At 39.6% G+C, this 22,295-nt stretch overlaps 1 protein-coding gene across 1 annotated transcript in view; it reads left to right on the top strand.

Annotated features, from left to right (window-relative positions):
• The window catches only part of HYDIN (HYDIN axonemal central pair apparatus protein), a 342,406-nt gene that overhangs the window by 5,046 nt on the left and 315,065 nt on the right, over positions 1-22,295 (top strand). The window contains 2 exon segments of the mRNA XM_007462964.1: positions 6,231-6,350; positions 9,622-9,756. Coding sequence (XP_007463026.1) covers positions 6,231-6,350; positions 9,622-9,756 — 255 coding nt within the window.

The raw sequence follows: 22,295 nt of genomic DNA, 5'->3' as shown, positions 1-22,295 counted from the left end.
AGACCAGCAGGAATTCTCCATGATTCTAAGGGCAGCTCTTTATGAAAGCAGATCATATGTATGTGTTTATTTGGAAGGGAAATGAGAGGAAGGGAGGAGGAGTAACTGAGTTGTGTTAGCCTTTTCTTCTCCCCAGAGTTCTAACTTAGGGATTCTTATGATTCTTTTACCCTGTCTAAATGATTGACTCTTCCTTTAAATATGCATATTTGTGTATTTTCCACGCAATTGTCAGTAGTTCAGTGTAGATCTTCTTTAATTTCTATTGATAATGGTTTGTAGTTTTTCCAGGTAAAGGTCTTGCACATCTTTCATTGGATTTATTCCTATGTATTTTATGTTTTAGGATGTGATTTTAAATGATATTGTTTATAAATTTCATTTCCTAAATGTTCATTGCTCGTACAAAGAAATATAATTGATTTTTTATGTTGACCTTGTACTCAGTGACCTTGATAAATCACTTGTTAATTCTAATTTATCTATAGGTTATTTTGAATTTTCTAAATAAACAAGTTTTTGTTCTGGGGAAAATGTCAGTTTTGTTTCTTCTTGATCAAAACTTCTAGTGTTAAAATAACCTTGTATTTCTGAGATAGACTCAACTTGGTCATGTATTATCTTTTTTATATATTGTAGGTTTCAGTTTGCTAATGTTTTGCTTTTTTTTTTTTGATCTATGGTTCATGACCTATAATTTTCCTCTCTCCTACTGTCTTTCTCAAATATATGAAAGTTATGCTAACAACATCATCATTAAATGGAAGACATTTAATTTTTTGTTTTTCTTTTTCATTGTAGTTTACTATAGGATAATAAATATAGTTTCCTGTGCTATACAGTAGGACCTTGTTGTTTATCTATTTTATATATAGTAGTTTGTATCTGCTAATCCCAAACTCCTAATTTATCCCTTTCCCACCCTCTTTTCTCTTTGGTAACTGTAAGTTTGTTTTCTATGTCTGTGAGTCTGTTTCTGTTTCATAAATAAGTTCATTTCTGTCATATTTTAGATTCCACATATAAGTGATATCATATGGTATTTGTCGTTCTCACTTACTTTACTTAGTATGATAACCTCTAGGTCCATTCATGTTGCTACAAATGGCATTATTTCATTCTTTTTTATGGCTGAGTAGTATTACATTGTGTATATATACCATGTTTTCTTTAGCCATTCATCTGTCACTGGACATTTAGGTTGTTTCCATGTCTTGGCTATTGTAAATAGAGCTGCTGTGAACATTGAGGTGCATGTATCTTTTCGAATTAAAGTTTTATCCAGATATATGCCTAGGAATGGGATTGCAGATCATATGGTAACTCTGTTTTTAGTTTTTTTAAAGAACCTCCATACTGTTCTCCACAGTGGCTGCACCAATTTACATTCCCACCAACAGTGTAGAAGATTCCTTTTTCTCCACACTGTCTCCAGCATTTGTTATTTGTAGACTTTTAATGATGGCCATTCTGACCACTGTGAGGTGGTAACTCATTGTGGTTTTGGTTTGCATTTCTCTAATAATTAGTGGTGTTGAGCATTTTTTCATGTGCCTTTTGGCTATCTGTATTTCTTCTTTGGAGAAATGTCTGTTTAGGTCTTCTGCCCATTCTTTGATTGTTTCTTTTCTTGTTATTGAGTTGTATGAGCTATTTGTATATTTTGGAAATTAAGCCCTTGTCTGTTGCATCATTTGCAGATAATTTCTCCCAGTCTGTAGGTTGTCTTTTCATTTTGTTTATCATTTCCTTTGCTGTGCAAAAGCTTATAAGTTTGATTAGGTCCCATTTGTTTATTTTTGCTTTTATTTCTGTTGCCTTGGGAGACTGACCTATGAAAACATTGGTAATGATTTATGTCAGAGAATGTTTTTCCTATGGTCTCTTCTAGGAGTTTTATGGTGTCATGTCTTATGCTTAAGTCTTTAAACCATTTTGAGTTTATTTTTGTGTATGGTGTGAGGGTGTGTTCTAACTTCATTGATTTACATGTGGCTGTCCAGCTTTCCCAGTACTGCTTGCTGAAGAGACTGTCTTTTCTCCATTGTGTATTCTTACCTCCTTTGTCAAAGATTAATTGACTGTAAGTGTGTGGGTTTATTTCTGAGCTCTCTGTTCTGTTCCATTGATCCATATGTCTGTCTTTGTACCAGAACCTTGCTGTTTTGATTACTGTAGCTTTGTAGTATTGTCTGAAGTCTGGTAGGGTTATGCCTCTAGCTTTGTTCTTTTTCCTTAGGATTGCTTTGGCAATTCTGGGTCTTTTATGGTTCCATATAAATTTTAGGATTAACTGATCTAGTTCTGTGAAAAATGTCATAGGTAATTTGATAGGGATCACATTAAATCTGTAGATTGCTTTGGGTAATATGGGCATTTTAACAGTTTAATTCTTCCAATCCAAGAGCATGAGCTGTCTTTCCGTTTCTTTGAATCATCTTCAGTTTCTTTTTTTTTTTTTTTTTTTTTTTTTGCGGTACGTGGGCCTCTCACTGTTGTGGCCTCTCCCATTGCGGAGCGCAGGCTCAGTGGCCATGGCTCACAGGCCCAGCCGCTCCGTGACATGTGGAATCTTCCCGGACTGGGGCACGAACCCGTGTCCCCTGCATCGGCAGGCGGACTCTCAACCACTGCGCCACCAGGGAAGCCCATCTTCAGTTTCTTTTATAAATGTTTTATAGTTCTCAGCATATACCTTTCATCTGCTTCATTAGGTTTATTTGTATTTTGTATGTGATTTTAAAAACATTATTTTTATATTTATTTTTGGCTGCATTGGGTCTTCATTGCTGCATGTGGGCTTTCTCTAGTTGCGGTGAGCGGGGGCTACTCTTTGTTGTGGTGCGCCGGCTTTTCATTGTGGTGGCTTCTCTTGTTATGGAGCATGTGCTCTAGGCACGTGGGCTTCAGTAGTTGTGGCTCGTGGGCTCTAGAGCGCAGGCTCAGTAGTTGTGGTGCACGGGCTTAGTTGCTCCATGGCATGTGGGATCTTCCTGGACCAGGGATCAAACCTGTGTCCCCTGCATTGGCAGGCAGTTTCTTATCTACTGCGCCACCAGAGAAGCCCATATGTGATTTTAAAGTGAATTGTTTTTTACTTTCCCTTTCCAGTATTTGATTGTTAGTGTAAAGAAATGCAGCAGATTTCTGTATGTTAATCTTGTATCTTGTTACCTTGCTGAATTTACTTATCAGTTCTAGTAGTTTTTGTGTGGAGTCTTTAGAGTTTTCTATATATAGTATCATGTCATCTGCATATAATGACAGTTTTACCTCTTTTCTTCCAATGTGGACAAATTTTATTCTTTTTCTTATCTGATTGCTATGGCTAGGCCTTCCAATACTATGTTGAATAAAATTGGTGACAGTGAGCATCCTTGTCTTGTTCCAGGTTTTAGTGGGAAGGCTTTCGGCTTTTCACTGTTGAGTATTATGTTGGCTGTGGGTTTATCATAAATAGCTTTTATTATGTTGAGATATGTTCCCTCTATACCCACTTTGGTAAGAGTTTTTTTTGATCATGAATGGATGTTGAATTTTATCAAATGTTTTTTCTGCATCTATTGAGATGATCATGTGGTTTTTGTCTTTTCTTTTGTTGATGTGGTATATCACATTGATTTTTTTGCTTATCCTTGTGACCCTGGGATGAATCCAACTTGATTGTGGTGTGTGATCTTTTTTTATATGTTGTTAGATTTGGTTTTTAATTGACTTGTAATTTTCTTTTTTGGTATTGTCTTTGTCTGGTTTTGGTATCAGGGCAATGGTGGCTTCATGGGATGACTTTGGGAGTGTTCTTTCCTCTTCAGTCTTTTGGAAGAGTTTGATATAAGAGTTTTGGTGTAAGTTCTTTGTACGTTTGGCAGAGTTCCCTAGTGAAGCCATCTGGTCCTGGACTTTTGTTTGCAAGGAGTTTTTAAATTACAGGTTCTATTTCATCTCTGGTGATTGGTCTGTTCAAATTATCTATTCCTTCTTGATTCAGTTTTGGTGGGCTGTATGTTTCTAGAAACTTATCCACTTATTCTAGGTTGTCCAATTTGTTGGCATATAATTGTTCATAGTATTCTCTTATGTTTTTTTGTATTTCTGTGGTATCAGTTGTTATTTCTCCTCTTTCATTTCTTATTTCGTTTATGTGAGTTTTCTCTTTTCTTCTTGGTGAACCTGAACAGAGGTTTGTTGATTTTGTTTATCCTTTAAATAAAACAGCTCTTGGTTTAATTGGTTTTTTTCTACTTTCTAAAAATCTCTATTCTATTTATTTCCTTTCTGATCTATATTATTTCCTTCTTTCTGCTAACTTTAGGTTTTGTTTGTTCTTCTTTTTCTGATTCTTTTAGGTGGTAGGTTAGGTTGTTCATTCGAGATTTTTCTTGTTTTTTACAGGAAGGCCTGTATTGCTATGAACTTCCCTCTTAGGACTGCTTTTGCTCTGTGCTCTCTCTGTTCTGTGTGTTGCAAACTGACTGCTGCACTCTCCTCTGAGCCTCTGAAGCTCCCTTTCTGTCCCAGCTGATCACCACGCCAGTGAAGGGGCTTCCCAGGATGAGGGAACGTTTCTTCTTTCACAGCTCCCTCCCAGGGGTGCAGGTCATGTCCTGATTCATTTATTTTTTTCTTTCATCCTACCTGGTTATGTGGTAATCTTTCTTGCAATTTTGGTTTTATGAGATCTTCTGCCAGCACTGAACAGGTATTCTGTGAGAATTATTCCACATGCAGATGTACTTTTGATGTATTTGTGAGAGGGGGTAAGCTCCTCATCCTTCTATTCTGTCATCTTGATTTGGCGACCCCTAATTTTTTGTTTTTCTTTCCTTTGGGAGAGTTTCTATAATGTTTGAGTTGTATTTTCTTTAAATGGCAGTGCCACACTTTTTAAAAAATTAATTAATTTATTTATTTTTGGCTGTGTTGGGTCTTTGTTGCTGGGCGTGGGCTTTCTCTAGTTGTGGCGAGTGGGGGCTATTCTTCATTGTGGTGCGTGGGCTCCTCACCGTGGTGGCTTCTCCTGTTGCGGAGCACAGGCTCTAGGCGCGTGGGCTTCAGTAGTTGTGGCTCATGGGCTCTACAGTGCAGGCTCAGTAATTGTGACACACGGGCTTAGTTGCTCTGCGGCATGTGGGATCTTCCTGGACCAGGGCTCGAACCCATGTCTTCTGCATTGGCAGGTGGATTCTTAACCACTGTGCCACCAGGGAAGCCCCAAGTTGTATTTTCTTTAAATGTTTGCCAGAATTTGCTTATAGAGCTATTTGGGCCAGAGTTTTATCCATGAAAAGTTTTTACTTTACAGATTCAATTTCTCTAACAGTTAGGGAACACTTCATATTTTCTATTTGTGCTAGTTTTTACAAATTGCATTTTTCTAGGAATTTATAATTTTAATCTAAATTTTTGCATTTGTTATTGTTTTACTTAGTTTGGGTTCTGTAGTAATGTTCCCATTTGCATTTTTTATAGTTGGCTCTTCTATAATTGGCTGCCTTCTTTTCTTGATTGGACTCAGGTATTTTATTATTTTTATTAGTCTTTAAAGACTCAACTTTTGGCTTTGTTGATTCTGTGGGACAGTTACTTTGTATTTCATTAATTTCTGCTGTTTTTGTTGTGTCATTTTTGTTTTTTTGGGTTTTAATGTGTTTTTTATGTTTGCTATTGTTGTTCTAAATTATTGAGGTGGATACTTACATCTTCAATTTCCAAACTCTCTGCTGAGGTGCTCCTAGGATACAACCGTGAACTCAACAGGGCATCATAGGGTATTCTGAATTTTTAAGGGAAACATGGCAATACTCAAAACCTGTTGGATACTACATAAGCTACTAGCTTGCGATAATTCAGTTTTAACATTAGATAATACTGTCTTGTTAATCCCTCAGTGCCTCCAAACAGGTTTTTGTTGATACAGCTTTTCTTCTTATTCTCATAGGGGAGTTGGTTCAAATTACCTCATTCACCGTTACTGGAAATGGAAGTTTTGAGTTGTTGTTCTAACTAGCCTATTTTTTTAATTGAGGACCAAAACCTACTTTCTTTTGTATTAAAGAAGTTGATGACAATAACCTTACTGATTATAACAGTGTTTATAGTACTTACCCCTTTTTGAATGTTTCCTTTGCTCTTGGTGTTAATATTCATAGGTATATGTAGTAATTTCTTATCTTTCCCAGTTGTTTCTGCCATTGTGTGACTATATGATTAATTTATTCTTTCAACTGCAGTTTCCAGGAATTGACCTGGATCAGGCCTTATTCCAGCCCTTTCCATCAGAAATTGTATTTCAGAACTACAGTCCCTGTGAAGTCTATGAAGTTCCACTGGTTTTGAGGAACAATGACATAGTGAGTATGTTTGCTGGGATGACTGTACCTTTCATGGATATATAAGAAGGGATTAGATAAAATGGGATCCTGTAGGGTCTTAGATAAGCTCTTTAATTTGATAGGCATAGGAAGGCCTATCAAGTAAAATAGTCAAATAGACCATGCCCTTTGACTGTAAGCTTAATGAAGACAAGACTGTGTTGGTTGGTTTGTTGCTAAATGCTCAGTCCCAGGGCAGTACCCAACAACTGGTAAACTCACAGTGTGTGCACTGACATTTTGTTGAATAAGAGATTGGCTGGATCAGTGTCATGAAGTTCTCATGAGTGACCATTTGGGCTAGGTTTTCATTTAATACAAGATGATTACTGTTCATGTTTACATACTCCACGTTAGAGCCACTATTTCCCCAACTGAAGTTATCAACTCTACTCATATGAATTGCAGTTGTTGAGCCAATGCATTTAGATTCTGCAAATTGTATTAAAAAAAAACAAAACAAAAAAGAAGATCCCCTTTTCTCTTTTCCATCTCCTCCCTTCTACCTCAGATAGCCTTCAGATTTTGTTTACAGATAGTTTTGGATGGCTTCTCCCACTGTCTGTACCTTGTTTCTTCGTGGTTGCAACTGAGGATTTCTTCTCCATCCTTATGCCTTTTCTTTCAGAGATATATTAGGGTATATTTCAAGAAAGAGTATTAAACGACTGAAGATTTCCTTGACACGTCACAATAATGAAAGGAAGAATAATGCAGAAGGTCAGCATGAAGCACAGTTAAGTGTGAAAAGTAATCAGGTAGGAAGGAAGGCATTAGAGAGATGCTAAGCATCAGGTGTTAAGGACAAGTAGAAACACTTATGGGAGTCTTAGAATGTTGAGACAAAAATTCTAGCTATAATAAAGTAGGGAAAATAAGTGAAGACTATGCAAGAATTCAAGGCAAATGGGAAGACTTGCAGTTATATTCAGTACAGTAGCTAATTAAAGGAATCAGTGATGCCTTTCAGAGATCAGTGGGGTGATTTAGTGACAGCAAAGTCAGACTTTGGAGAAAATGGAACATTTAGTTCTTTGCTGAAGGCGTGTTAGCAAGAGAAGCTCATGGGATGGAAGCTAAAAGGTAGGCAGAGAGAAGAAAAAAACCCCGAGGTGTTCAGGGTTATGTTCCTAGACCTCAGGAAGAGGTGAGTTACATAGACATTAGGACTCTCTCTTTTCATGCAGGGCTGCCAACCAATTTAGTTTCTCACTTCGAGTTCTTGTTTTCCCTTTCTCCATTACTTTTTGACTCTTGTTCAAGTTTTTTTAGGCTATTAAAGGCAGAGAGGAGCTAGTCCAAAGGGTACTTTGGGTACTCCTCCCCAGCCATAAGCAAGAAATGCTTGTCACTGAGTGTATATGAGCACGTCAAGGATAAGAGGCATGTGTGAGTCTTGTCTGCCAAAGGGCATTCAGTTCTCATGGATAAAACCCACACTTCTTGGTAAGATGCTGCTAGAGTATTGGATTCCATGAAAGGAAGGTCCTCATCTAAGGAAAGTTCAGCTATCAACAAGCAGACAGATTCTGTAGGCTAGGCGGGCTTGTTCTTGGTGAGTTACTCCCAGGACCTTCATACGAAGTGACTGATGTAAGCCTGCTTCTCTACTTCCTGGTTCATGGATATGCAAGGAACCACTGAGATACATTTGGGGCACTGAGGAATGCTTTCTGTGTCGTTTACCTTTTATTTCTTCCTGACTGCCATGGAGTGCAAAAGACAGAGCCTGTTTGGTCTTTGTTTCTCTACCTCTCTCAAACACACAAGTTGAAAGTAAGCCATGAACACTCTACAAGCCACAACACAATTCACTTGGGGTACAATTATAAACACCCAGACTCCAGAGTCAGACTAATCAGGGTTCAGATTCTAGGTGAACTGTCTCCCAGCTGTAGACTTTGGGCAAGTCACTTCACTTCTCCAAGCTATGGGGATAAGAATAGCACCCATTTCAATAGGTTGTTTGGAATATTAAATGAGATAATGGATGTAAAGTACTCAGCTCAGTGTCTGTCCTATAATAAGCACTAAAGCAATGTTACCATTCTTCTTCTTCTTCTTATTAGTGTTGCTGTTGTTTTCCTTTCTAGTTTTTAATCCACAGTTAGGCTCTTACTAAAGTATTCCCAGCAAGCTTATATGGCATCATTCAACACATCATAAACACCACTGCACATTTCTCTTACCAGCAAAGCCAATTCTGTTCCTACCAGATTTGTACACCTCTCTTTCTTACCTCCCCACTCTCTAGTCTTGAGACCTATCTGAATTCTCTCTGCATTTCTTCTTCCCTTCTGCATCTGGGTGTCAGCTTTGAGAGGTTGTGGGAGTTCCTGTTTCCTCATATTTCACCTGAGACTCCTAGGACATACTTAACTATAGTTAACTTTCTTCTGCCCCCTTTGAGTTTTTTAAAAAACAGTCCTCTCCCATTCCTGTGTCTCTAGAACCTCCACCCCTGACCACCCCCCTTCTCACAGTTACATTTCTTTTGCTGCTTGGGGCTATCTGAGACAGAAATATGTACTCTGGATGAGGCAAGCAGAGCAGAGGAATAAGACTTTAAAAGGATGGCACTGTTTGAAGCTGCTCTGAGACTGGCCTTGGGGATTGTACTGCCCTCTGTGTTCTTGCTTCACAGTGGTGTTTAGGTAGGACAGTCCTATAGGGAGGGACGGTGGAGTTAGGCCGGGACTTGATTTGGAACACCATTGCTTGGTAAAGCTGTAGCACTTATGGCAAGTGTCTGTTTCCTCATCTGTAGAATGAATTGTAATGAAGCTCAGAGGTTATTGTGAGGATCAAGTGGCATCTCATGTACAGTGGATGATCCATAGCAAGAGTGCAGTAAGTGTGATTTCTTCTCCCAGAGCAGTTCTCAAATGTTGGGAAGTCCAGTGCAACTCCACCGTGTGGGTGGGGTTTTAGATGATTAAGCAGTTAGTCTTCGAAAATAGTCACATTTAAATAATAAAATAAAGATTTGCAATGACAATTACATTGAGTAATAATAATAATGTTAATAAAAATTAAAGCTAAAGTACATTGAGTGCTTACTTTGTGTGAGGTACTGGGGTAAAGGTAAGTACTGTCATCTCCTTTTACACTTGAGGAAACGGAAGTTCAGACCTAACCAAAGTCACATGGCTAGTAAGTAGTAGATGGAGATTTCACGTTTAACTGCAAGGCCTGTCCTTTTTCTTCTGCTTTCACATGTACAGTGCCCACTATTGTGTTTTTCTTGCAGGTTCCAAGGATGGTGAAAGTTGTTGAGGAAAGTTCACCTTACTTTAAAGTAATCAGCCCCAAAGATATTAGCCACAAAGTAGCACCAGGAGTGCCATCCATTTTCCGAATCCTCTTTACTCCAGAGGAGAACAAGGTAACAGCAGCACTGGCAACAAACTGGTTGAATGCTTGTCACTAGCAGTTTGCAATTCTGAACATTCGAGGAGGTGGTGTTGGTGTTGGTATTGTTGTTAGTGGTGTTAGTGGTGTTAGTGGTATTGGTGGTATTGGTTGTGGTGTTGGTGTGGTGGTGGTGGTAGCTGTGTCATCGACAGTGTTGTTGGTGTCGTTGATGGTATCGGTGGTCGTGGTGTTGATGGTGGTATTGCTGGTGGTGGTGGTGAGTAGAGGAATGGTGAGGGTGGATGAGAGGAGGGGATGGTGCACCACTGGGAATATGGAGAGAACTGTCAAACAGTGATGAGGGCTTATATGAGCTGCAAGTAGCCAGAGTGTAAAGAAGGGTAATCCTGGATGCTCCCATGGAACCTACTTCAGCATATTTATGTTGGACTGTACACCAAAAAGGAAAAGATGTGGTCCAGGTGCAATGAGCTGAGACAAAGGGTAGAGATTATGCCTTCTTGGAAGTTTGGGATTCTTGTTAGTTGCATCCCTCCTCCCCATGCTCTAACTAGTTTAGGAAAGAGTCATAAGATCCAATATTGATCACAGTATCAGCCTCATTAATGGCAAAGAATATGGCCAGGACCTGAGGCCATATTCTGCTCCTTAATGACTGGTAGATAACCAGTGCTCTGTGAAGGGGTGACCTCACCAGAAGCTCTTCCTAAGCACGAGTGGAGAGGCTAGAGCCAAAAGCAGAGACCTGCCCTGTCTGCTTATCCTTGTCTGCACACAGACTGTCTAGAAAGAGCCTGAGTTCAAAAAGAGGCCGTTTCCCTCCAGCACCACCACAGCTGTCAGGAATCTAGCCTATTCTCAGGCTCTCCTCAGTTGTATAAATTCCAGTTACTTCTGGAAGGAAAAACTAGCTTGGGCGACTGAGGGAGGAGGCTTCTCCCCAGCCCTTCTGCAAGACTGCAGAATTGTGGGTTGAGTTTTCCTCTGTAAGGGCCAAAGTGGGGACTTGTGTGGAGGAGGAAAGGGCTTTTACCAGCATGACTGAAAGAGCGAGGAGAAAAAACAAGGCTAAAATAGGCATAACAATGTTAGGTTATATGTAATGTTAAATAGTGTGTTTGCTTATCTGTATCGTGCTGTTATGGTTGGAATCAAAAGAGCATAATGGAGACACAGAGAACTAGCTTTCAATCCCTGCTTCTCCATCACTAATACTTATTAGCTGTTGTAAATGTCATTACCAGTATTCCTGGTGCTGGTGCTACTGTTTCTGCTTTTCTGGAGAGCAGGGATAGAGAATTTAATGTGGTCTGCCAAGCATATATCACTGGAGCAAGTGGTTAGAAATTTCATTACTATTATACTGCTGTTATTATTTTTCCACTCTGTAGTATTACTGTTTGTTTCTTGGGCTGTGTTTATGAACTTATCATTTTGTTTGGGGTATTTTTGAAATAAACAGAAAGATAAATAGTTCCAGAAGTAGTGCTTTTTGTTATACGTTATTGAAGTCCTTACTTTTTTCTCCAGGCTCTATATCTGAATACTCTCTGTGAAGAGAACAGTACTTGAATTTAGTTTGGGTGTCAAATTTTCCTACACTGTCAATTAATTATAAAAGCTGAATATAATAAGCTTTTGTGCAGCTTGAAATATTAAGCTTGCTGGATTTGAGGAGTTGGCTTTCCTTAAATTTTTTCTGTGCTGTAATAAAAAATATCTTCTGTTGAATAAGTATTATTCTACCTGTAGGTAGTCTGGCTGAGAGAGGGATACACAGAAGTTTCTGAAGAGGTGGAATGTTCTATGTCATGATAGATGTGTGGATTACATGGATGAATTCATTCATCAAAATTGTATATTTAATATTTGTGCACTCCAAAATATCTAAACTTTACCTTAAAAACTTTTAAAGTATAATAACAATAGAAAGATGAATGGAATGGATGGAGGTACAGATGAAACCAGAATGACAGAATGTTAATAACTGTTGAATCTGGGTGATGGATACATGGAATTTGTTATACTATTCTGTTTTATTTGTGTATATTTAAAATTTTACCTCATCAAATGTTAAAAGCAAAGGGAGAGAGATTTTATTACTGCTTATCTATACAGCAAATAAGTAACTGAAATATATTTTAGGTGAGTTTGTATTTACTTTAAGTATGAAATGCCAGCATTCCCATTGAGGATTATTACTTGGCTATATTTCGTGGAAGCTTATCTTACTCCTAGTTTTTTTGTTTAATAAATTCATTTTATGAATTTATTTTTGGCTGTGTTGGGTCTTCGGCTTTCCCTAGTTGAGGTGAGCAGGGGCTACTCTTTGTTGCTTCTCATTGCGGTAGCTTCTCTTGTTGCGGAGCACGGGTTCTAGGCACACGGGCTTCAGTAGCTGTGGCACGTGGACTCAGTAGTTGTGGCTTGCGGGCTCTAGAGCGCAGGCTCAGTAGTTGTGGCGCACGGGCTTAGTTGCTCCGCAGCATGTGGGATCTTCCTGGACCAGGGCTCGAACCCGTGTCCCCTGAATTGGCAGGTGAATTCTTAACCACTGCGCCACCAGGGAAGCCTGCTCCTAGTTTTTTATTCCCTCTTAGCATTCCGTTTCACCAACATTGCCTATGGCCTATGGGGAAAACCTTAATTAAAAAAAATAAGTTAAATGTTATTTTACTGTTTCTTCTTCTAAGTATTTGAAAGTTATCAATGGTTACATGCATGTATGAGGAGAGAGGGAGTGAGTATAATGGCTACCTATGAGAAACTTTTCTAATTTTGAACACATTAGGATTTTGTGTTGGATTGGGCTCTAAGCTATGAAATAATTGACATAATACGTTTTTCTAAGGACGTAGTGATTTCTCCTCCTGCTGACTGTCTAAGACTGATGGTGGGTTTTGGGGAAGCTCCTGCTGCTAGTTTTGGTTCCCTTTTTCTGCAAAGATCCTGCCACCCTTGCACCATCAGCAGGGCTCCATCCCAGTAGTTTTTCCAGTCGTCTGGGCATCTACATTCACTCTTACTGTTGGAAAACCAACAGGGCCATGCACAGAATGACCAGCTAGGGTTAGTTGTGCTGTCTTTAGTGCTGCTCCAGAATGTAGCAGAGGAGTACTAGAGCCAGATTTATTTCAGGAAGAATAAAAGTCAGTCTTTTCACTGTGTCACTTTTTCTCCAGTTGGCCAAATTGATAGCCAATGTGCATATGTATTTTTCCTCCTTATCCCCTGCTGATCTGAACACACTCCATTCTCATTTACCCTCCTCACACCTGGAGGGTGAGATATGTAAATTGCAGCATGCCACAGTTTAATAAGCCAGTCCCCTTTCAATTGGATTTTCAGCACCCATGTATATTAGCATGTCAAAGATGATAATGCAATTTACATTTTTTCCTGTCATCTATTAATCTAGCTTCCTGGAGATTTAACTTGTTTAGAATGCCAAATACCCGGATAACAGGTGCAGGAAATTCACTTTGGCTTTCCTTATCTCTTCTTTTCACATGGACTTGAAAAAAAAAAAAAGATTGGATATGTTATTTATCTAATAATCTTAGTGTACATGTCATGGATGGTAGAAATATAGTAATCAATGTTATCATAACACTATAAAATTCTGGAGACAGGCATTTTTCTTGACCTCTTAAATCTGTATCTTTACTATTAAAAGGAGTATAAAAATATTAGGCTTATGTAGGAAAGCAAAACTGGGTACTTCCTTGGACTTAAGAAAGCATCTCTTTGTAATAGTGTTGGCATATGGAAATGGCAGCAATGGTATGAAGAAAATATGAAGTGATGTAATCTTATTGCTCAGTTATGTTTTCAGAAAATATCTAGTTTGTTGTCAAAATAGTTTTCTTGATTGGTTACTATGAAATTTAAAGAACATGGCCCAAGAAGAGTAGAAAAATGTTGACATAATTTGTTACCCAGGTGTGTAGCATTAATGAAATATAGTGCCAGCACTTTGAATTAAAGTAGAGATGTCATAAGATTTTCTACAATCAGTGATTCTTGTTGACAGAAATAATGATAGGGATTTAGTTTTCTTCCTGCCTAGCATTCGCCCTCCCTAGTTCTGTCTGGGTTTCCCCTGTAATCCAGGTGCCTAGTATGGGGCCTAACATATAGGAAGTGTGCAGTAAATATTTGCCAAGTAAGATAAGTAAGTTAATCTCAAGAAAATATAAGGTAGTTTCTTCAACTTGAGGATGGCCTGAAGATGATAAAAGCAAAGGCATATAAAAAGGGGGCTCAAATATCTTTTTGTGCCATGAATGTATTAGATGTTAAATTTTTTCCCGTCATTTCAACCAGGAGAAAGATATCTAAGAAGGCTTATTTAAAGGTGTTTCTTCCCATTTTGTTTCATATCTTCAGTGAGTCACATCACTACTTTCTAGCTTTCTGGATTTGACAAATATCATTTTATAATATGGCTAATGAGGATCTCAGGCATTCTCTTTATGAAGAACTCTTGATAATGTAGTATCCAAATAAAGATATTAAAATTAATATTATTTCACTCACTCTGCACCAGGCCCAGTTCTGTCAGCCAGGATCCAGTGGAGAATAGAAGAAGCTTGGCCTTCATGGAGCTTATGTTCCACAATGAATAAGCAAACAGATCATTTAATGTCAGATATTGACATGATAGAGAACAGAGAGTGATAGAGAATGGAGACTGTTTCCTTTCAGTAGGAAGATCAGGGGAGACTTCTCTGATGAGGTAACATTTGGGCAGAGAGCTAAACGGGGAGGATATTTGTGTGGGAGCAGGAACAGCACTTACAAAGGCCCTGTGACAGAAATATGTCTGGCAACAGGTCAGGGAAGTGCAAGGCCAGTGTGGCTGGAGCAGAGGAAGCTGCTGGGAAAATGGTAGGAGACAAGGTTTGTAGAGGGTAAGACCATGAAGCGTCTTAGAAATCATGCAAAGTAGAATAGAAAGCCACCATAAGTTATTTAAAATATTTCTATTATGGAAGCCTTCACCCATATGTAAAAATATAGAGAATGATATAGTGAACTGTCATCCCCCAGATTTTCAAGCTATCAGTGCATGACCAATCTTGCTTCATCATCCTGTCCCCTGCCTCAGAGGATTTTGCAGTAAGTCCCATACATCATTTCATTGTAAATACTTCATTGTTTGTCTCTAAATGATAAGGTCCTTTCTAAAAGTTAACGTAACCACAGTACCATTATCACACCTAAAAAATGACAGGAACTCCTTAATATCATCAGATATCTGTCAGTACTCACATCTCCCCAGTTGAGTAATATGAAAACATATATGTATATGTAGAGGTGTGTGTATATATGTATATAAATATCACATAAATCAATGATATATGTGCATTTTAAGTTGCTTAAATCAATCGTGTGTATATGTGTAAGTTGGTTTGCTTAAATTGGGATCCATACAAGGTACTGAGTGCAACTCCACCAGATTCCGTAGAATGATCCTCCATCCCCTCTGTTTCCTATAGACTGGTAATTAGGTCTAGAGCCTTGTTTAGATTCATGTTTGATTTGGAGGGGCCAGAATTCTTAGGTAACGTGGTATTTCCTATTGCATCACATCAAGAGGCACAACATGTCTGTTGTTACACTTTATTTTTGTAATGAGTTAATAAAGATCCTGAGGTACAGTTCATACAGGAAAGATAGGATAAATGCTTGTTTCTTTCCCTTTATCTGCCCTGGTGAGTTTTGATTAGGAATGACGTATCTGGCTTACATTTTTAAGATCACTCTGGTTGCTGTGTGGAGAATAGACTGAAGAGGGTGTGAGGCATAATGGCTAGTTGTCTACTCTTAACATCCATTTTCTCTTTCCTCATTGGTAAGAGAATCACATGTTTCTTTTTTTTTTTTTTATTTTTTTTATTTTCTTTTTATTTTTTGCGGTACGCGGGCCTCTCACTGTTGTGGTCTCACCCGTTGCGGAGCACAGGCTCCGGACGCGCAGGCTCAGCGGCCATGGCTCAAGGGCCCGGCTGCTCCGCGGCATGTGGGATCTTCCCGGACCGGGGCACAAACCCGTGTCTCCTGCATCGGCAGGCGGACTCTCAACCACTGCGCCACCAGGGAAAGCCCGAGAATCACATGTTTTGATTGGATTCGTTGCTGCCAGAAACAAAGTGTTGCATTTCCCCAGCCTCCTTTGCAGCTGCATGTTGTCTAAATGTTGGCCTGTGAGATGTGAGCAGGACTTCCAAACGCATGTGCTTGATGGAAGCTGACACAGTGGAAAGTGCTCTATTCTGTCTTCTCCTGCCTGCAGCTTGGCTGTGAGAATAGCTGGCATCCCAGGAATCACTCTGCCCCATCCGGCAACATTGAGGATGGACCCTGTGCTAGACTGGTAGAGCAGGAATTTAGGAATTTGTGTCTCTCACGACACTGTGGAGTCACCATACCAACCTGGCCCAACTACCTCTGGACTTTCTAGGAGAGAAATAAACTTCTAGCTGCCTCGTTTAAGTTGCTCTTATTTTCTTCTGTTCTCTGTTATATGTAGTAGAACTGAACCCTGATGAATATAGAGACAAGAGCCTATTGTAATAGTTTGCGAGAAAAAGATGAGGATGATTTGGACGAGGGTGGTAACAGTGAGGTGATGAGAAGTAGGTGGACAAAGGATATATATTTTTATGGTAGAGCTGTCAGGGTTTGCTCATGAGTTAGATAAAGGGTGTGAAGAAACAGTCTAGTTTCTCATAGTATTTTGGCCAGCAGCTGACCGAATGGTGCCACCATTTGCTGAGATATGGAAAGTGGAAGAAAAACAGGTTAACGAGGCTGGGTAGGAGTGAGGTAGGGACTCGGGAGCTCTGTTTTTTTATATGTTAAGTTTGAACTTCCCTTTAGACATTCAAGTGGAAATATCAAGGAAGCAGTTGGACACAGTTGTCTGCAATAAAGGGGAAATGTTGGGTCTATAGACAAATATTTAAAAGTCATAGTGTAATGATGCTACTTACCACCAAGGGTGGAGGAGATGATGCTGGGAGTGAGTGGAGATAAAGAAGAGGGTGGAAAGAGGAGGAGATGCCAACAGGATGACACTAAGAAGGGGTAGTCGTGAAGTAGGAGGAAGGCCAGGAGACTGCAGTGCTCTGGAGTCCAGGTGGATAAAGTATTTTAAAAAAAGAAGGAGAGATCAACTGTGTCCCGAGCTATAGAATAAAACAAGGATGTGGACTTAGCCATTAGATTTGGCAAAGTCATTAGTGACCTTGGTGAGAACGGTTTCTGTGGAATGTTGGGTAGAGAAGTCTGATGGGGTGGGTAGAAGAGAAAAGGGAAAGTGAGGAGGTGGTAATATTGAGTATAAATAACACCTTTGAGGAGTTTTGCTGTAAAGGGTAATTGGAAAAATGGGGCAGTAGTTGGAGGTGGATGTTGAGATTGAGGGTAGTTTATTTAATATTTAAGATGAGGCTATTTAAGCATTGTTGTAAGCTGATGTTTAAGTTATTTAAGCATTGTTATAAGCTGTGAATGTTCAGTAAAGAGGGAAATTGATGCTTCAGGAAAATCCTAAGGTAAGTGAGAAGGATTGAAATCTAGTAGGCAAGGAAAGGGTTTGGTCTTAGATAAGAATAGGAATGAAGGCAGAGTATATGGGTATAGATACAGGTTGATTGGTAGATTTAAGGTAACTTAGAAAGTAAAAAGCTAAACAGGAAATTAATTACCTTAAGTGGATGATTTGTACATGAATCATGAAGTAACCACATTATCATTGTATACTAATGATAAAAATGGTCAAAATAAATTTGGAAGTCCTCAGGTCACTTTACAAGCCAAAGATCAGAGGTCATTCCTTTTTAATAGGTGGAGAAGTATAGATGCCCCTAGGAAGCTGAGACCCCAGGTGAATCATATGAAGAGTCAGAGGATAGGCCCGATAGAGGATAAGGCCCGAGAGACCTGATCAGTCTTGTTTTTAAACTGATTAGGACTTGAGAACTAATTCTTCCCTTTAGAGATGTGAATTTCAGATTGAGAAGATACTATAAAATAAGTACTTTTAACTGGTTAGGGAATTTATAACGTTTTTCAGGGACAGTGAGTATTAAATATGCTGAGTCCTAATCAAATCTGGTTTTACTCTGTGTTAGCCATTCCGCCATCAAGTTTAGGAGTGGAGAAAAGGGAGAAAGAGGATTGTGAGGGCTTAACCACACTGGCTGTGCTTGCCCTTGAATGCCTGGGGAGTCGTTTGCTGCAGTAGAAGACATCATTTTCCTTTGCCTGAGTTGTTAAAGGACAGAATTATTGCCACGTTTGCTTTCTATCGTGGAGCTAATATAAAATCAAGATTCATTCTTTTCACTTCTCAGAGTCAAATCTGCCACTTGCATATTCCCCTTTTTTTTTTTTTTTTTTTTTTTTTAAGTTTGGAGGATAGGCAGGTTGGAAGGAAGGCTAATGGACAGAAAAAAAAATGGATAGGCAGTTTCATCTGGAGGCCATTGTTATATAGAATAACATTTTAAGATATGAAGTAATTCATAGCTAAGTCTCATAGTAGACAGGAGAGAGTTTGGAATAAATATTTTGGCTCTGAATGGTGACCTGATTGCTCTGAATTTAAGTACAGAGGAAGGAAGTACATCAACTGAAATAATTGCTTAGCTTGCAGGCTGACAAAGCCTCCCAAGTCATAACATCTGAATTAATTTTAAGCCAGTAGAGCAATATATAATTGTATATTATATAATCTAATATAATCATATTAAATACAGAGCTTAAGAGATTGGAATACATTTTTAAGGAGTTTAAAGAGTTCATATTCTTTTATATGACTTGATTATGAAAAAATATATAATTCTGATCATACTTCAAATCTTCCTCATTTGGAAATTTGAATATTTCAGTTAGCCTCCTAAAGTATTTTCAGCTGTCTTCAATTCCTTATAGAACAAGGCAGAGAATATGTAAACATAGAATAAATTACTTGGAGATTCCCCTCTCATCGTGGATTCAGCAGTATCTTTTGTTCTTTCTCTCAAAGCCTCAGTTAATATTAAGTTTCCACATGTGCCAGCAGCTTTCCAGTTTCTAATTCCCAACAAAACCTTTGCTTGCTGGGTTTGATCTCCTAAGAAAAAATGAAAACAATACTTATCTCTTTAGGATTCTGATATAATCAGACTAGACTGTTTTGTTGTTGAATTCTGTGGAGGTTTCTAGGATCAAGTATGCTTCGTGTAATTTGTACTTTCTTATATCTGAATGGCATAATTTTTGAGCCTGGCATTACCATGCAGAAACCAGGATCATTTGAAGAGCTAAGAGTCCAACAACTCAATTTAAATAAATTTTATGAATACCGTCCATTAACTGTTATTACTTGCTCCTACCTTAGGACTTTCATGTTTGCACCTCTCCTTGTCAGGAACGCTCCATTCCTATATCTTGCCTGACTGGATGCTTTGGCTATTCAGGTCTCTATTCGAAGGCCACCTCCTCAGGGAGGCCTTCTTGGTTGTTCTAACCTAAAGCAGCCGCTTCCCATATTATCACTTTACCATGTTTTATTTTCTTCAAAGTCCTTGTTGTTTTTTGAAATTATCTTGTTCCATTATTATCATCATTACCAGGATTATCATTATTATCCTAACAACAAGTACACAAATTGAGTTTTCCTATGTGCCTTACACAAAACATTGTATTTTATGCAACACTTTAATAATAACAACTAACATTTATTGAGTACTTAACTACTCACCAAGCTCTAGGCTAAGCATTTATTGCACTAGGCCAGGTCAGTTTCATCTGTTGCCTGGACTACTGCAGTGGCTGCCTAACTGGCCACCCTTTTTTCATCTTAGCCTCCTTGCAGTTCATTGCCTACATAGCAGCTAGTAATTCTTCTAAAACATAAATCAGGTACATCATGATCCGCTTTCAGCATCATTAATGTTTTTGGCCATCCTCAGGTCCTAACAATGGCTTACAAGCTCCTGTGTGATCTGGCTTCCCACAACCTCTTTGCTGCATCTAACCTCTCCTTACCTTATTCCCCTATGGCCACAGTCTCTGAGTCATGCTTCGCCCAGATTACCACCCACCCCCATGGCGTCATTTCTCTTTTCACTTAGATTTCTGCTGGAATGTCACCTCCTCATAGAGGCCTTTTCCCACTCACTCTTTATTCCCTTATGCTTGATTTCTCTTCACTCAGCATTATAGTACTCATTTGCCTGTCTTTAGCAAATATTTGTTGAATGTTTACTAAGTACCACGCCCTGTTCTAGGAGCTGGATATGTGAAGTCAATACGATGGGCAGAATCCCTGTTGACATGGAGATATGGGGGGAGGCATACAATAGACTCAATATATAGGTAACAGATATAATATGTTAGATGGCTTTGGGGAAACTAAAGCAAACGACAGGCTAGGGAGTGATGGGACAGGAGAGGGAGAGTTAAGTTCACAATAGGGCAATCAGGGGAGGCCTCAGGGAGAAAATGGACATTGTGCAAAGTCCTGAAGGAAGTGAGGGAGCAAGCAATGTGAATAATTACAGGAAAGCATGTTCTGGATGGAACAAACATCGAGTTTGAAGGCTCTGAAGGGAGAGCATCTCTAGAATACTCAAGAGACAGCAAGGAAACCTGTAGCTGGAGCAGAGACGCAAGCGGGGGAGGGGGGAGGTGTGGCCAGAGAAATGACAGGGGTGCCAAGCCATAGCACTCAGAGCCCCCCAGCTCTCTGCTTGGGAGATTTTGAATGGAGGAGCCTCCTGAGCTGACTTATATTTTAAGTGGATCCCTCTGGCCCTTGTGTAGAAAATAGACTTTAGGGAGCAAGGGTTGAAACAGAGTCCAGTTAGCCCAGGAAAGATTGGAGTGGCTAGGGTCAGGGTGGCAGGGTGTAAGTAGTGAGACGTGTTTGTGGTCTGGATATATTTTGAAGGTCAGTCCTACAAGATTTACTAAGAAATTGAGAAACAGAATGATCAAGGATGCCTCATGCCAGGATATTAAATCCAGGCCAGTGGAAGGATGGAGATTCATGTACCAAGATGGAGAGGCAGTGAGGGGACAGATTTAGGGTGGAAGGAAGGTCATGAGCAGGACCTCAGTTGGCATTGTGGAGCTTTTGTGGGCATGAGAAAAAGGCTGCCCCTATAGGCCGATTCAGTTGGAGCCAGCAGAGTGGACTGGATTTCAGGCCCCGTTCCTTCCCTTGGTAGGGTATCTTTATGCACAGTTGCAGGCAGTGGCATTAGTCAGCAGCTTTGCTTTGGGCCATGGTAAGTTTGTATCCAGTGAGATATTGATCTGGCTTTGGGGTTCAGGGAGGCAGAGAGACTGCAGGTGTAAAGCTCTGTCGTGGGAACATTCCTGGCTATTTTCTCTTTATATTTATTTAATATATTTGTGTATGTATTACATTGTACATTAGATATGCTTTATTTACCTGCTCACTGTCTCTTCCGTCACTATGTAAGCTCGAAGCGATCCACGTCTGCGTTTACTACTCAGTTGCATACCCAGACCCAGCTCAGTGCCTGGCACCGGGACACTTAATAAACATGGTTGTATGAATACACTAATTGGGGATACCACTGCTTTCTACTTGTCCTGTGGGTTTCATGAAATTGAGTGCATGGCCAGGTCTAAGTGTCAGTCAGTATGTCAGACATTCCCATTCCCGCTCTGTGCCTAAAGTCCAAAGAGAGGTTTTAAACCTCCACCACTGAAAACCATTTACTGCATGATTACCAAAAGGAAACTTAAGTTCCAAGAGGCCTTTATACTTATAAAGATTGCCTTGCAGCCAAAACACACACTAAAATGATGGGGAAACAAAATGAAGGAAAATGAACCCGGTTTAGATAGCAAGTTCCTTTCACAGTGACTTCTGAGCCTATTCTTTTTTATCGTGGCGGTGCGCGGGCTTCTCTTGTTGCGGAGCATGGGCTTTAGGCGTGTGGACTTCAGTAGTTGTGACACGTGGGCTCAGTAGTTGTGGCTCACAGGCTCAGTAGTTGTGGTGCACGGGCTTAGTTGCTCCGTGGCCTGTGGGATCTTCCTGGACCAGGGCTCGAACCTGTGTCCCCTGCATTGGCAGGCGGATTCTTAACCACTGAGCCACCAGGGAAGCCCCCTGAGCCTATTCTTGAGGAGACTGTTAATGCTTTCCTTTCACATTTAGGTTTGCTTGTTGGTGATGGTTTACTTTTAACTTTTTCTTTCTTGAATTGAGGATGAGATTTCCATTTTCCTATCTTATGAGGGGAGATAAAGGGTGACTTAATTCAGCATTTCTGTTGCATTTAGACTCAAGATTGGGGACGATGGATGATGCCTAGGGCCTCAGCATTTTTATTTGGAATGGTCAGTAATGGCTTTGCACAAGAGGTGAGGTTTAAAATGGGCTTTGAATAAGTTAGCTATTGTTGTATAATGACAGACCACTCCCAAATTCAGTTATGGATATTATGGCTCACCAGACTGTGGTTTAGCTAATCTTGACTGGGCCCACTCATGAGTTGGGTAGGCAACTCTGCTTAA

The sequence above is a fragment of the Lipotes vexillifer genome, unplaced genomic scaffold (assembly GCF_000442215.2).
Source record: "Lipotes vexillifer unplaced genomic scaffold, Lipotes_vexillifer_v1.1 scaffold70, whole genome shotgun sequence".
Lineage (NCBI taxonomy): Eukaryota > Metazoa > Chordata > Mammalia > Artiodactyla > Lipotidae > Lipotes > Lipotes vexillifer.
Note: the sequence above shows the minus strand (reverse complement) of the source record. Positions and strands in the feature narration are given on the sequence as shown.